Here is a 13,699-nt window from a genome sequence, read left to right on the forward strand (position 1 = left end):
GTAAGTATTATTAGTTAGCATTCTTTATAATATACTAATATGTGGAACCTCAATAGCATACACTGTTGACAGGATTAAGCAAAACAAAAGAGAATCAACACATTAAAAATAAAACCAAGGCTGTTGTCCCAAAATGTACTTCTTTTCTAAAGGATGTGATCCAAAGCTGATTTGACTGATGGGCAGGCAACCAATACTTAGTTTTTCTTTAGTTCATATTTGAAAATTTGAATGATTGCATTATTGATGATGGTAGACATTAGTGTCCTGCTAGGTATTGTATTGAACTGCTTTATACAGTAGTGACTAATGTGAGACCATATTATAGTGCATTGCTATTTCCTGCCAACAAAGCATTTAGGGGGGAGAGAGTGTAAATTAGAGATTACATGAATAAGTGAAAAGCAAATTTGTGAAGTTCCACTATACTGGTTTAGGAAAAAAAAAAAAAGAAAAGATTTAGTGTTATTTGGTTAGCTACCAAATTTAAATAATCAAATCAACTAAACTAATACATACAGCTCCAGCACAGATTCTGCAGAATTGAGTATCTGTGTGGTAGGGCTCTGTTCCTGTTGAAGCCAACGGGAATCTGCATTGCCAGAAGCCAGAGACAGGCCATTGTCCTAAGAGACCCACTTTTTACAAAATGCTGGGTATTTAGCTGGATAACTTCCTGCGTGGGAAGTTATCGTTCTGTTCATTCTGTGGGTCTTCATCAGGCGAGAAACTAAACACACGCTTACTAGGACATAGTAGTTGCAGCTCCAAAACCTTGCTTACATTTTCAGTTCTTTTCTGCAGACAAATGCGCGGGTGTGTAGCATTCTGGTTTGGAAGTCTACAATATTTTCCTAGGTGGAAAATAGCCGTTTTACAGTACCTGCTTAGAAAAAAAATCAAAACAGTTTCACAGTAATGAGGCCCTTCATTTGTTTGTCCCTGAAAAAATACAATTGCTTTAATGACATTGAATAAAAAAACCTATTCAACCTCTTTAGAAATCTAGACAGACCTGTGTTGCCATCTAGAGAGATTTACAGTGTTGGAGTCTTAACATTCCCCTGATCTCCACATTTCCTGCCCTGCAGGATATGTTCCACTGAGTAACACTGAGATCCTATTTACAGAAAGAATGAACAATTTTGCTGCTAGCTAGAGCAAATTCTGGCACACCAGAAAGGTGCCTGAAATCATCATCAGGCTGTTAAAAATGACAGATGAAACCAGATTGTGCGTCTAAAAGTCCTGTCTAATTTTATCTTTAGTAACTCATATATGTAGTGGAAGACTATAAACCAAGAATAATTGATAGATTGGAAAGAAGGAAAAATCATGCCTCTTTCTGAAAGTGATGGAATAATTTCTAATATTAAGTGATAGACCATATGTTCCTTCTCTGCTGGGTAAGAATAAGTGTGGAATATCAATAAAGATGTTGCAAGAGAGCCAGGCAAACCAGTCGGTTGGAGATACAGGAGGTTATTCAAAACATTCCTTCCCAGTGCCACCCAACCTCTCTGTTCCAGCGGATGGTGGAATGCATGTTGATGAAAACAGGAGAGAAATGAAGGAGAAACTGGGGACAAAACCACTTTTTAAGGAGAAGTGTCTGTCTGGATAGGGAGAGGAGTTGTGTCCTAGAAGACTCGAGCAGATCCTCGAGCAGCAATTTTGAGGAAAGAACTGAATGTTAGCAAGGGTAGCAGTGCTGGAGGAAGTCAATATACATGTTCTGTGTGTTTCTTTTTAACCCTATTGCTGTCAGGGTTTTTTTCATGTCTGTTTGAAATCCTAGTACAGCTCGGATGAAGAGTTGTGAATTCTTCTTTGGCCGTTGGCAGGCTCTTGATGTCTATCTGTAGTGGGAGGGAGAAAATTCATGACTAATTTGAACTTAATACACAAAATCTTCATTTGGTTCTGATCCATACAACTCAGCTAACATTTTAAACCTGGGGCCCCAATCATTTAGAAAGTCATAATCAATATCTGAGTCTGAGGAGCCTGATTCCAAAGAACTGAGAGATTCTGCAATGGACTCGGCACCTTCGTAGCCATAAATGTGAAGTGTGTCATATGGCAGCAAATCCCTGTCATTGTCGGCTTCGTCCTTCTTAACCTCAATCATCATTGCCATTTCTCCAGCACCAGAAGTTATATTTCCAGGAGGCTTTTGGACTTGTGCATAAGGAGAGGGAACTGCTTCAGGCTTCATACCATTCTTGCGGACAGAGTTGAGTACAGATACATCATAGCTAGTGGTATCCATTTCACCACCACCTTCTTCATCGTAAGTTACAAGCTGCTCATGAATCTCTGCCACATTCCTCCCAAGACTGCTCAAATCCTTCTTGTGTCTCTTTCTTAGAAGAATTAGCAATGTGATTACTGCAAAGAAAACTTAGATGAGCATTTGTAAATAGAGAATTAAGGAAGTAAACAAAATTTCATTTAAGATATGTAACAAAGTCTGAATTGTTTTGGTTTTGGTTTTTTTTTTTTTTCAGAGTGATTTTTTTTTAAACACACATTTATTTAAAAAAGCCAGTTTAAAATACTGTTTAACTGTAGGATTTTTATATTTTCAAAGCAGTTTGGTTTGTACAGGTATTGGATCTGGAATCACAAGTAGAAATGCATAATGTCACAAGTTCAATGAATCAACTACTGCATTGAACTGGTAAACCTGTTAATGCCAGGCATCCAATGCTACTTATGTGGTAATTGCAAAGAAGGCCTCTTCTCAAGCAAGAAGAAATGTTGCCCCTTCTCTGATAGATTCCAAATACAGCAAATAGGTACCAGTCTGCTGATTTATTAACAGATTTATTTATGTATATATGTTCACTATACTGTTTAAAGGGTTTCCAGACTAGTTCATCCTTTGGAAACAGGAATTCTATTGTTATTGCCCAGCACAAATTTCCTGTTTTATAGCTGCATGTGAGCCTAGTAACAGTAAATCAAGTATGTTATGCATACCTGCAATAACCTTTCCAATGACTCAACCTTTCCAATAGAATGAACAGCTTTGTAGCTGAAACTATGCTATCAGGCCAAACAGAAAGAGCAAGTGAGATGAATCAAATAGTTACAGTATTTCTGCCTTTGTGACCATTTTATAGCCACAAAACTTTTGTAGATCTGAGTTAAAAAAACCCAAACCCATCAACACATTTTAAGTCAGACATTACAAAAGTCAGATACTTACCAATTATTGTGAAGATACAGATAAAAATTGCCACCAGTGCTTGTATACTAACTCCAACTTGTTTAGCTCTTTCCTCACAAAAAGTGAAGTTGCCTTTTTCATTACACTTGCAGACACTGATGACAAGTGTATTTGTGCTGCTGAGCTCAGGATCTCCGTTGTCTGAGATGATGATAGGCAGGTAGTGGATTTTGGCAAGTTCACGATTAAACTGTCCATATTTGACAGTGATATTAGCTGTGTTATCTGGAAGAAGTAATGACATCTAATTAAGTGATAATCTCTACCAGATTTTCCTTATAGATTATCAGTCAGTTGGTACATCTTCCCCTTAGTCAGAGCCAGCCTTTAGGGAACCCAGTGAAACTTGTGTGGCAACAAACAACTTCTTTTTCAGTAAGTTAGTACTTTAAAAATAGATTGGTGCTTAGCTCAGCCAGACCAATCATAGATCATTGCTACAGCTTTTCTCCCCTGTGTCCTAGTGTCTCACTTTGGCTGCCTGAGAAAATGCATTGCAGGGATACACTACCATAGTTCTCAACCAAGGAGAAGTTGCTGTCTTCTGTGGCCAGGGAGTATCTGAAGAAACCTCTAGGTGATATTTCATCCTTGTCAGTAGCTGAAATCCTGATGATTACCTACAAAGATGGAAGAGATCATAATTTTCAGTATACATTGCTTCCAGTGATAAAACCGCTTATAGTATTTAAGAGCTGGGCTATGTATCCTGTATAACCCTTAAGTAAAGGACAAAGGTATCTTGTGATGCTTCTCTTCAGGTTCTTTCAAGGCAAGTAGCTTCCTTGTAGGTCTTCAAAAAAAGCAGTCTTGCCCCTTCATTCACAGGTGGGAAACAAAAGAGGAGATCTTGTGTAATTAAAGCATTAAAAAAAATCTTATGATCAAAGACATATGGCTTGTTTAAATACCTCAGATGTCTATCTTCTAAAGTGTTCAGCTTACATGGAAAAATGACTCATTCATTGAATGTCATTGAGACTGCCACTCCCGAATGACATGCTTGTTTTTGAAAACCTCAACCTGGGGTAGATTAGATGTATAAAATACAAAAAATGTGTATGATTGTGTCCCAAAGGTATTTTAAATATTAAATTAAAGGTGAAATAATACCTTGTGTGTTCTAACAGATTCCATCAGAGAGTTCAGTCTATGACAAAGTCTCTTAATTAAATAAAGATTCCAAGTATGGACTCAATACTTGTGTCTGAGGCCCAGCACATAAAACCACAAATACTAACACTATTTGTGCATGCAGATACTTGCACTCTGACAAATATGGTGATAATGTTATATGCAGCAATGTTTCTCTTAGTATTTTGAAATGGTTTAATTCTCAGTATCACGTATGAACATTTGTGTGGTAAAACTGGATTGATAATTTTTTACAAGGCTTGACTGTACTTCACGGTTCAGTTGCTAATGCGTGTACGTACTTAAAAGCCTAGAGGGAGAGGAACTGTGCAGCCCATGTGCGTAAGCAGATAAAAGTCAATGTTCCAACAGTATAAAGTCCTGAAGAGAGATTTCTGACCACTGATGTTTTGGAAAGCTGTGAAATGACCAGGTGCTTGGGTATGAAAACTGAGATTAACTTTTATTAAAAGACACCTTTTGCTTGAGCTTGCAAGTAGATAATTCAGGTTTAAGGGAAAAACTCTTCCTCCTGTCTCACCTTTCCTGGTGCAGCGTTTTCGCACACTCTGGGTTCCTCAGGATAAACAAGTTCTGGAGCATTATCGTTTTCATCAGTAACTATCACATGAACTTGGGCATGTGATTCTCTGTCAGAAGGACGACCTGAAATGACAACAACAGTACAGGTCTCTGAGATGTCTGAAATCTCAGTGCTGTCTAGACCCCCTTTCCACTCTTTGGGCCCACCTCTGTGCCTCCTGCATGAAGAATATGGAGAATTTCTAGTTTAATCATTAATTTAAACTTTTCCTTTGACCAGATTCAGATATTTTCCTAAAGAAAATGACAATTGCTTGTGGCATCCTGATTCTTCACACTATGTGGCTTTGAGATCCAGCATCATTCTCTGGCACTAAGGCAACACAGAATCATTGAATTGTTGGATTGGAAAAGACCTTTGAGATCATCGGGTCCAGCCGTACAGGCACAGAACAGGCCATGTCTATATTATTATCTTTCACCTTCCAAAAAGGGCCAAACTGACTTGAGACTGGTCCCCCAAACATGCCCTGGTTCCTGAACCTGAGTGAAGCTTTGTGGGGATGCCTGTGAGTGATGCTCCCTGGGCAGCAGCATGGGAGGGGGATTTTGTAACTCTGTGTAAGTGGGTGAATCTGACTGAGATGTTTCTGCTGTTACCACTGTTTCCCAAGCTGCTTCCTCTCCTCATACCCTTTTTATTCCTTGTAACAAACTGAATGCATTTTCATAATAGCTAGGGGCCAAATCTTAACACTGTGTTTGACCTATTTGTAGGTACTCATTTGATTTGGAAGATTATTGTGCAAACCCTGCAACATCCCTTTCATTCGTATCTTAGTGGAAACAGGCTGTCAGGTTGCAGCTTTCCTTTTTGATAAGCTACAGACCTGCTGTAAAGTTGTGCACTGATTTCTTTCAAATAGTGAAGTGGGTAGCACTTACCATCTTCAAGGATTTCCTGAGCTGCCACAGTGATGTTGTATGAGGAACTGAATTCTCTGTCCAGGGGCTTGGGAAGTTGAATAATTCCTGTATCGGATACCCTAATGTAGTCTCCATTAGGACTAGCTCTTCGTCGAATAAATCTGGTTTTTGTTTTAAAAAGAGATATGTCAATGCAAAGGAGATAATACTGTGTTTCACTTTAGCTCTTCATAGTGGAAGGTCAGAGAGTTCTTGTGTGACAAATTACATTAATATCTTGACCAGGCAGGCTCAGAATATTTCCCCAAAATTATGCAAGTTGTGAGAGCAAAATATATCTGTCGGAAAAGTTCCCAGATTATTGTCTCTTACTGTTTCAGAAGTCTACTTTCTTTTCAAAGCACATGCTTGAGAGAGTTATTACAGTAAAAAATGTAACAATAAATTAGAACCATGTAAAGATATCCAGGATTATGCATTTTCCTGTAAATGTGCAAATGTTTTATCAGTAAGATTATGTGGTAATTACATGGATAAATGTAATTTATGTTCATATTTGTTGTTTCCCATATATATCCATTGCTGCAGTGCTGGAAAAATGAAATTGATTTTTTTTTTTTTTTTTTTTTTGGGGCATGCAAAGGTTCTGAAAAATAGGGCCAAAGTCTCAGTTCTTTGTCAAATTCTTGGAATCATTAACAAATTCTCCACTTCAAAATAGAATTACTAAAGCTGGTGATGTGTTACCTGATTTTCCGTTTAGCTGCGTCAGGGTCATGTGCCCAAACTGAACCAAGAGTTCTTATTTCTGGATCATTTTCCCTTACTTTAAATTCATATGGGAGTTTAGTGAAGACAGGAGGCTCATCAACATCAGTGACTTCAATGGTGACTGTTGAAATGCTCCTAGAGCCACCGGATTTAAAATAGCGAAGATCAACTGTGGGATCTGTTGCTTCAATGTCAAACCTGTATTCTGCTACTTTTTCAAAGTCCAGGGGCTAGAAAAAAGACAAACACAGATATTCTTCCTTTGGTCATGTCTAAGTAAACTTTGCATTAGCTGTCTATGCAAATTTAAGCTCTATGCTCTAATTCATGTTTGGTAATATTACCAAATTGCATCTTAGCTAGACTCTCGGGAGAGCACTTCCAAACTGAACTTCTCTTCCATAGGGTGGCTTGAGCAACTTGTTGGTTTGAACAGATTCATCCCATGTTCTAAGTTCAGCAAGTATTTCTTGGTTTAAATAATTATCTTTTCATAATTCTGTAGCTAACAAAACTTGTTTATCTCCTTTTTCTCAAAGGCTGGGGATCAGATTCTCCTCTTCTTGGCTAGGCTTTCTGTTCTGAAGTCGTTCAAGGCAGATTTCATAGCTGCACTGACTGATAAATGGGGCATTTAGTGATAAACAACATTCACTTCCTTGTTTTTCCCATTGACTGAGATTATAGAAGGAGTCACACAATGGAAGGAAGGCCAGGAGCTACGGCAGTAAGAAATGCCCAAGCTATCACTCATTTCAAAGTTTGTGTCCTGTTGCACTATCGCCTGAGATTATAAAAGTACTGTAAAATACACAGTAGTTAGTTGTGGTGACTCTTGTTTTTCTTTTGGAGTAGACATTGCAAATGGAAGTGATAGTGCTTATCTATCAGATTAAATTTTATCTCACATGGCTGCATATTTCAAATTATGACACCTATATGGCCAAAAGCCTGTTGCAAAACAGTGGAGTGAATTTTGTCCACTGTGTGTTAAAAGATGATCTGATTCGAAATCACCCAGTGTATGTATGTGGGGGATCTCTTATTGCTCCTCCTCTGGGCAGAAGCTGCAAACAGTGCATTCCTCCGGTCCTGGAAGGGCTGCATTTGGTGAAGGAAAGCTGCTTACACCTAGTGGGACCACAGCTGAAGACTCTACTGCCAGTCTTGGAATACCTGGTACTTTTTTTCCTTAAATTTTTCTGTTCTTCTTAATGACATTTCTAGATGTAACAGTTACAGAGAGACATTTGGAAATGAAAACCACATTCCTTTCAATCTGAGGACTACGAGAGGTGATTTATAGTCCTCCCTTCTCCTTTTTTTTAGTGTAAGTCAATGAAATCAATGAACTCTTGGCTTGGCAGTGCTCTGCATAACACAGGAATGTCCCTTGGTACAAATCAAGTAGGTCTGATAATTAAAAAACAAAAAGTATAAAAACAAAGCCATAATAAAGGCTTTGGAGAGTCTGGGCCCTTGTAGAGACTTATAAGGAAAACACCCTGAGGAAAGTAAGGGAGCTGTGGCTGAGATTGGAGCAAGTGCCAAACTGTAAGAGCACTTTTAGAAGAGTTGTCAGGTGGACTTTTTCACATTTTCTACTTTGGTTTCACTTGGGCTGCAGAGGGGAAAGATTCTTCATCTTGGTCAGTTGGTTCAACTCTCAAAATCACTAACTCTTTGAAACATCCCAAGTATCTGAATTTTGAGAGCAGCCCAAAGTGTGTAACCTGAATATCTGACATAGTCCCCATTGCACTCTGCAGTAATTTTAGATTTTCCTGGGACTGGCAGTTGCAATGGACTAGTAAATCACCAGCTCTTCTTCTCACAGAGCTTACAGAACAGGGTTTTCAGGATGAACAGATATGCTGATTTTCATGCATTTGCATTTTTTCCTGCCACTACTACCAAACTGAATCAAACATGCTTGTTACACGTGGGAAAAAAAAGTCATCTTTGTTACTGGGAAAAGTACCTTCTTTGGCCTGATGATTCCTTCATTTGTGAATGGATTTGCTACAATTTCAAAGGTGTCCCTGTAATCTCCTCTAACAAAACTGTATTTTGTATTTCTATGTTGTGGTTCATCAACATCTTCTACTTTGACTCTGCCAACTTCTCCTCCTACTGAAATGTTTTCAGGAACTTTAAAGTGAAATGAAGCTGTTAAAAAAAAAGACATGGAAGTTAGAACTTAGTCAAAAAATATTCTTAGTTTATAGACATACAGAAAAATATTTCATTGAGAATTCAGCATTATATATCTTTACAGACAGAACTTTAATGTATTTTTAAATAAAAGTATAATTAATTCTCAAAATTGTCAAGATCTTCTACAAAGTGATAAAATTAATACCGATTTTTATTTTCTCCTCTAGGTGTGCATCACCCAGGAAATGTAGCTAGGGATGGAATACAGAAGAACTTCTGAATATGTAAGATTCTTTTGTCCACTTTTAAGAAAAGTTGAACTGTGATGAACTCTGACATAAATTCATTATATTTGTGTCAGCCCTTGGTTTCCAAATGATACAACACTTGCATTATACTTACGGTGTTTGAATACTGGGAAGTTGTCATTGATGTCGGTTAGAGTGATAACGACTGTAGCTGTGCTTGAATCCCCAGAAGACCCTGGAGCATCTTTTGCTTTAACAATAATTTCATATGTGGATTGATTTTCTCTGTCTAAATCAGCCCTTGTTGTAGAAATCACACCTTTGAAAAAATAACATTGAATATGATTAGATTTTGCAGCATGTCCAACATCTCTTAATTTTGACAGTAAATTTTTGCCTTATGCCAGACATTCAACTTTAAGTGGCATTTATACTATGGTATTTTTCTAATGCTAGAAATGTTAGAAATCCTTCCACATGAAATATGTGGGAGATTTTGTACAATACATTCCTTTAAACTGATCTTTGCTGCTTGGAAACAGTCTAACGATGTCTAAACTTGGTCACTACAGCACTGCTCTTTATCTGAGTTACTTGTGCCAGAGGACTAGTACGGTTATAAGAGATACTGACACTGTTTTTAAAACTGGGCAAAATTAAAACAAGAAAGCTTAGGAAAGCAAAGGTTTGAGTTACTGATTATTGAATGCTACTTCAGAATTTATGTATTCCCTTTTCCTGTTTGCTCAAAGGAATGGTATCTATGCTAAACTGAGAACATGACCTTGTATTAGCTCCTAGTCAGTCTCTTCAAGAGTGGGTAAAAACCAGCCTTTTATCTTCTCATTTAGTTCGCAGCACCAGATATCCCAGCTTTGTTAGTTCATTTCCAGATGCAGACAGTGGCATTGTGTGAGTGTGAATGAAAAATATTTCTAAATTGTGGTTAAAATTATATTTTTAAATTATTATCCCTCTTGTCCAGAATGAAAAAAGTTTAAAACTGCATTTTCTTCAAAGTGTAAGGTAAGGACAACATGTAAGGATATTTGTGTATCTGACCTACCAGAGTCATCGACTGTGAAGTATTCATCTCCTTTAATGACTTGGTAGGTAACTGTGGCATGACCTGTAACTGTTGGGTCATCAGCATCTACAGCTGTCACTTTGGTGACTGAAGTTCCTAGAAAAGGATTTTTAAAGAGCATATTTAGTATAAATTCTGCTTTTTAACCAGAGACATGAAGGGAAATGAGTGATGGAAGAACATACCTACTGGTGACATTTCTGGGACAGATCCATTGAATACTTTTTGTACAAACACGGGGACGTTGTCATTAATATCATAAACCTTGATAATGAATTTAGATGGGGGTTCCAGTGACTGGTTGTTTCTTCTGTCAATAATGAGAGCTGTCAACTCATACTCTGCTTTCTTTTCTCTGTCTAACCTCTCAAACGCATATACATCACCACTGGTTTCTTCCACTTTAAAAATGGTGTTGGCATATTCACCTTCAATAATATACTTAGCGTAGTTGTTCCTTACACTTGATGTGATCTAGAAGGAAAGTATAATTCAAAGAGATAAAAGTGGGCTTTTGCATCCAGATGCAACACAGTTTCTACCAGAAGATACACACCATCAGGACTTTATCAATGTTTGAAATCAGAACAGCCATCAAGTCTTTTGATACCCAGGTCAGCTGGAGTATTACTCAACAAACACCACCACAACAGCTACAACCATGCAGGGTTATAGGATGAAACCTGCATCCAGACTAAAACTTGCTTGCTTATATATCAAGAAGCATTTTTTTTAGATTGTATCTCATGTTTCCTAAAGATATAAATTGTTCCTGCAGTTAGCACATACAAATCATTAACCTCATTATGTCTGAAGTAACATGTGCCACCACATTCTGAGTTACTCTTGTTTGCAAGTAACCTTCTGAACTTAGCAGAGATTTTGCTTAGATTTCAAAGAATCAAATCTATGTTCACAGCTGCTGACATTATTCAGTGTTAGTCTCTATTACTTAGCATTTAGCAGAATTCCTGCCATAGCTGACAGCTTTCTTGTGCTTAGTCATATGCAATTTTTTGTAGTCCATCTTTAGGCTCATGCTATGACAGTAAGATTAAATTTCTACCCCATAGATTTTAAAATTTAAGATTATATGCAATGAAAAAGGAATGGGGTAAAAGGAATGAACATTAATCAGTTTAAAAATGTAATTTTATCCAATCCCAAATGATTTTGCACATTATTTAATTTGCAGTTAATCTGATGATTCTTCCCTTTCTATACCTTCACCCATCTAAGGACACTGGTTGAAGGTTTAAACCACAATTTTCCATGCACTATATCAGCATTCTTATTTCAGCAAGCTATTTATCAATAATTGCTGGGTTTGACCAAGAATTTAAACTCTTTTGTTACTGATGTTATCATAAATTGCAGCTTTTTGGTATTCAGGATTTGATTTATCCTGTAGTTGTCATTTACTGGTGAACATCCTTTAATTTCTGTTTTCTATTTTGAAAAGCATCATTTAAGTTTTCTTCCCTTATTTAACATACTTAATCATGCTTCTGGCTGTGGGGCTGCTAACGAACAGTTTACAACTGCAGAGCTGTAACATGAGGAATAACCTCACCCTTGTCTCAAAGATAGTGTACTCTGTGCCTTCTTTCTCAATTTTTATTTACTTATTCAGTGTAGGGACTATAGACTTCCAAGACTGCCTTTTCTAAATCTGAGGATGAACATACAAAGGAAAGCATCCAAGGTCATAAAAGATAAAATCAAAATGTATCAGCATATTCCTGCAGCTGTCACTCAGTTCTGCCACGCTGCTGCTGTGGCCTTTTTTAAAGGGTTTATCAAGTGTTCAATCCTGCAAATGCAATGCACTGAACACAACCATTGCAAAAGTAATCAGAAGCATTCCACTGTTGAAAGACCACAGAGCACAGTACAAAGTGAATTACTCTTATTTAGGACAGCTCCAGGAATAGAAGCGCTCTCCTCAATCTGCCACTGAATTGGTCTGAAATGAAACAGAGATACCCTGTGTTAGCTGCGAGTACCCTATGGCCTCTTTTCTCTCGCTGTCTCGTGCTTTCTACCAGTGAGCAGCACTGATCCAGAAAGGTCTGTTTCACTTTGCCGAGACAGCCTTGACAGATGCTGATTGTTGTACATGGGAGGAAAACGTACAACTGCATTTATCTGAAAAGCGTCAAAGTAGTTCAGTTTGAAAGACTAGATTGGAAGAACTTTGTCTGTGTGATATGCAGTTAATCATAGGATTTTGTGAGCACTGCCCTTGAGAAAATGAGTTTGCAAGCAGGTCAATGCTCATTATTATTTTTTTAAATTATTTTCTTTCACTTTGTGAAACAAATTTTTCACTGTTTAACATTATTCCTAAACATACCACTTCTGTTTTGTATCCAAATTGAGAGATGTAAACTGTGTTTTTTAATGCATATGTTTTTATTAGCTGATCTCCTAGGTTTTTGAAAGAATCTTGAGCTGCCAGAAAAATATTGACATATATCAGCTGCCAGACTTCCTTCCTAACTGTGCACCTGGGTGCAATGCAATTGTTTCTGCACTGCAGATGCTCCATACTGGCCATTATCTAAAATTTATTTGTATTCTTCAAGAGAATTAGAATCCCTTTGACATTATTCTTGATTTACTATGAATCCACATTCTTAAGATTTTAACATGTTAATATGTTTGTATTAAGTCCCATTTCTGTTTTCTTTTTTTTCTCTTCTATTCTGCCTAGACTGCAAACAAGTAATGCTTTTCAAGATACTAATTTTCCATCTCCATTTCTGCTTATTCATTCCTAACAGACTGCTATTTACCTTGCCAACATGGTGTGGTAATGGTGTATCAATCTCTTCTTTGATATGCATTTGGTTCCATATCCAGTCTCTCTTCAGTCGTTTATGACTGGCATTGTTTGAAGAAAAGTTTTGGTTTGTTTTGTGACTTTCTTTGTCAGCAAATGCTGGAGCCAAGAACAATGAAAAAAGTAGAATAAGGTGGTTCATCTTCTGTAGCCTGGAAAGGAATATAAAATGTGAAAGCTATATAAATAACAACAGAAACAGATTAATCAGAGAGTGCACGCATAGAAGTGGAAATGGACATGGACTTTCCTCCTTTAGGAAAGTTTGATTACTTTCTGTATTTCTTTTCATCTACTTTAGCGTAAAAATTTGAAATATAAGTCTTCTTCCTTCCATGAAACAGTTTTAACTAGATGACAAATGTAAAAAACAACAAAAATATTTTAATGAAATAAAAAATGTTCAAGTTTTGAAAGCTGGCATAAAAGCCAGCATCCACTTGAGCTACCATAGTTAATCTGAAGAGAAGATTCAGTAGAAGATCTCTCATTGTGCATTACAGAAGGTGTAGTCCAGCTGCAGAGCATAGCTCGTGGGGAGAGTAGCCATGAGAAGCAACACCAAGGCTGAGCTAGATCAAAGTTTACGCTAACTCAACTCCAAATGCAATGTTCTAGCTTGACAAACACAAATGCAATGTTTTGACTTGCCCTGACACAAAATATGCTGCAGTCAATATCTTCATATGGAAAATATTGATTTAGAATAAAATCTGGTGTTTTTTTGGTGGAAAAAATGATTCATGTGAAAT

General features: G+C 37.3%; 1 protein-coding gene across 1 annotated transcript; it reads right to left on the bottom strand.

Annotated features, from left to right (window-relative positions):
- Positions 1–1,564: 1,564 nt before the first annotated feature.
- Positions 1,565–13,089, bottom strand: CDH5 (cadherin 5). Its single transcript, XM_029086164.1, has 11 exons — positions 12,901–13,089; positions 10,288–10,576; positions 10,082–10,198; positions 9,170–9,334; positions 8,592–8,779; positions 6,587–6,840; positions 5,858–6,000; positions 4,911–5,035; positions 3,747–3,855; positions 3,215–3,460; positions 1,565–2,391 (listed from the first exon to the last, which is right to left on the bottom strand). Exons 1-11 carry the CDS (start codon positions 13,087–13,089, stop codon positions 1,898–1,900), a joined length of 2,319 nt encoding a protein of 772 aa, XP_028941997.1. The 3' UTR covers positions 1,565–1,897.
- Positions 13,090–13,699: the final 610 nt, after the last annotated feature.

This window comes from Antrostomus carolinensis, unplaced genomic scaffold, assembly GCF_000700745.2.
Source record: "Antrostomus carolinensis isolate BGI_N321 unplaced genomic scaffold, ASM70074v2 scaffold1440, whole genome shotgun sequence".
NCBI lineage: Eukaryota > Metazoa > Chordata > Aves > Caprimulgiformes > Caprimulgidae > Antrostomus > Antrostomus carolinensis.

Excerpts from the sequence above, each read along its gene's own strand:
- CDH5 (XM_029086164.1), bottom strand. The coding sequence starts at position 13,089 with ATGAACCACCTTATTCTACTTTTTTCATTGTTCTTGGCTCCAGCATTT. Across the intron at positions 10,577-12,900 it reads TACCACACCATGTTGGCAAG|ATCACATCAAGTGTAAGGAA; the intron begins GTAAATAGCAGT and ends CTTTCCTTCTAG. Across the intron at positions 8,780-9,169 it reads CTTCCCAGTATTCAAACACC|CTTCATTTCACTTTAAAGTT; the intron begins GTAAGTATAATG and ends TTTTTTTAACAG.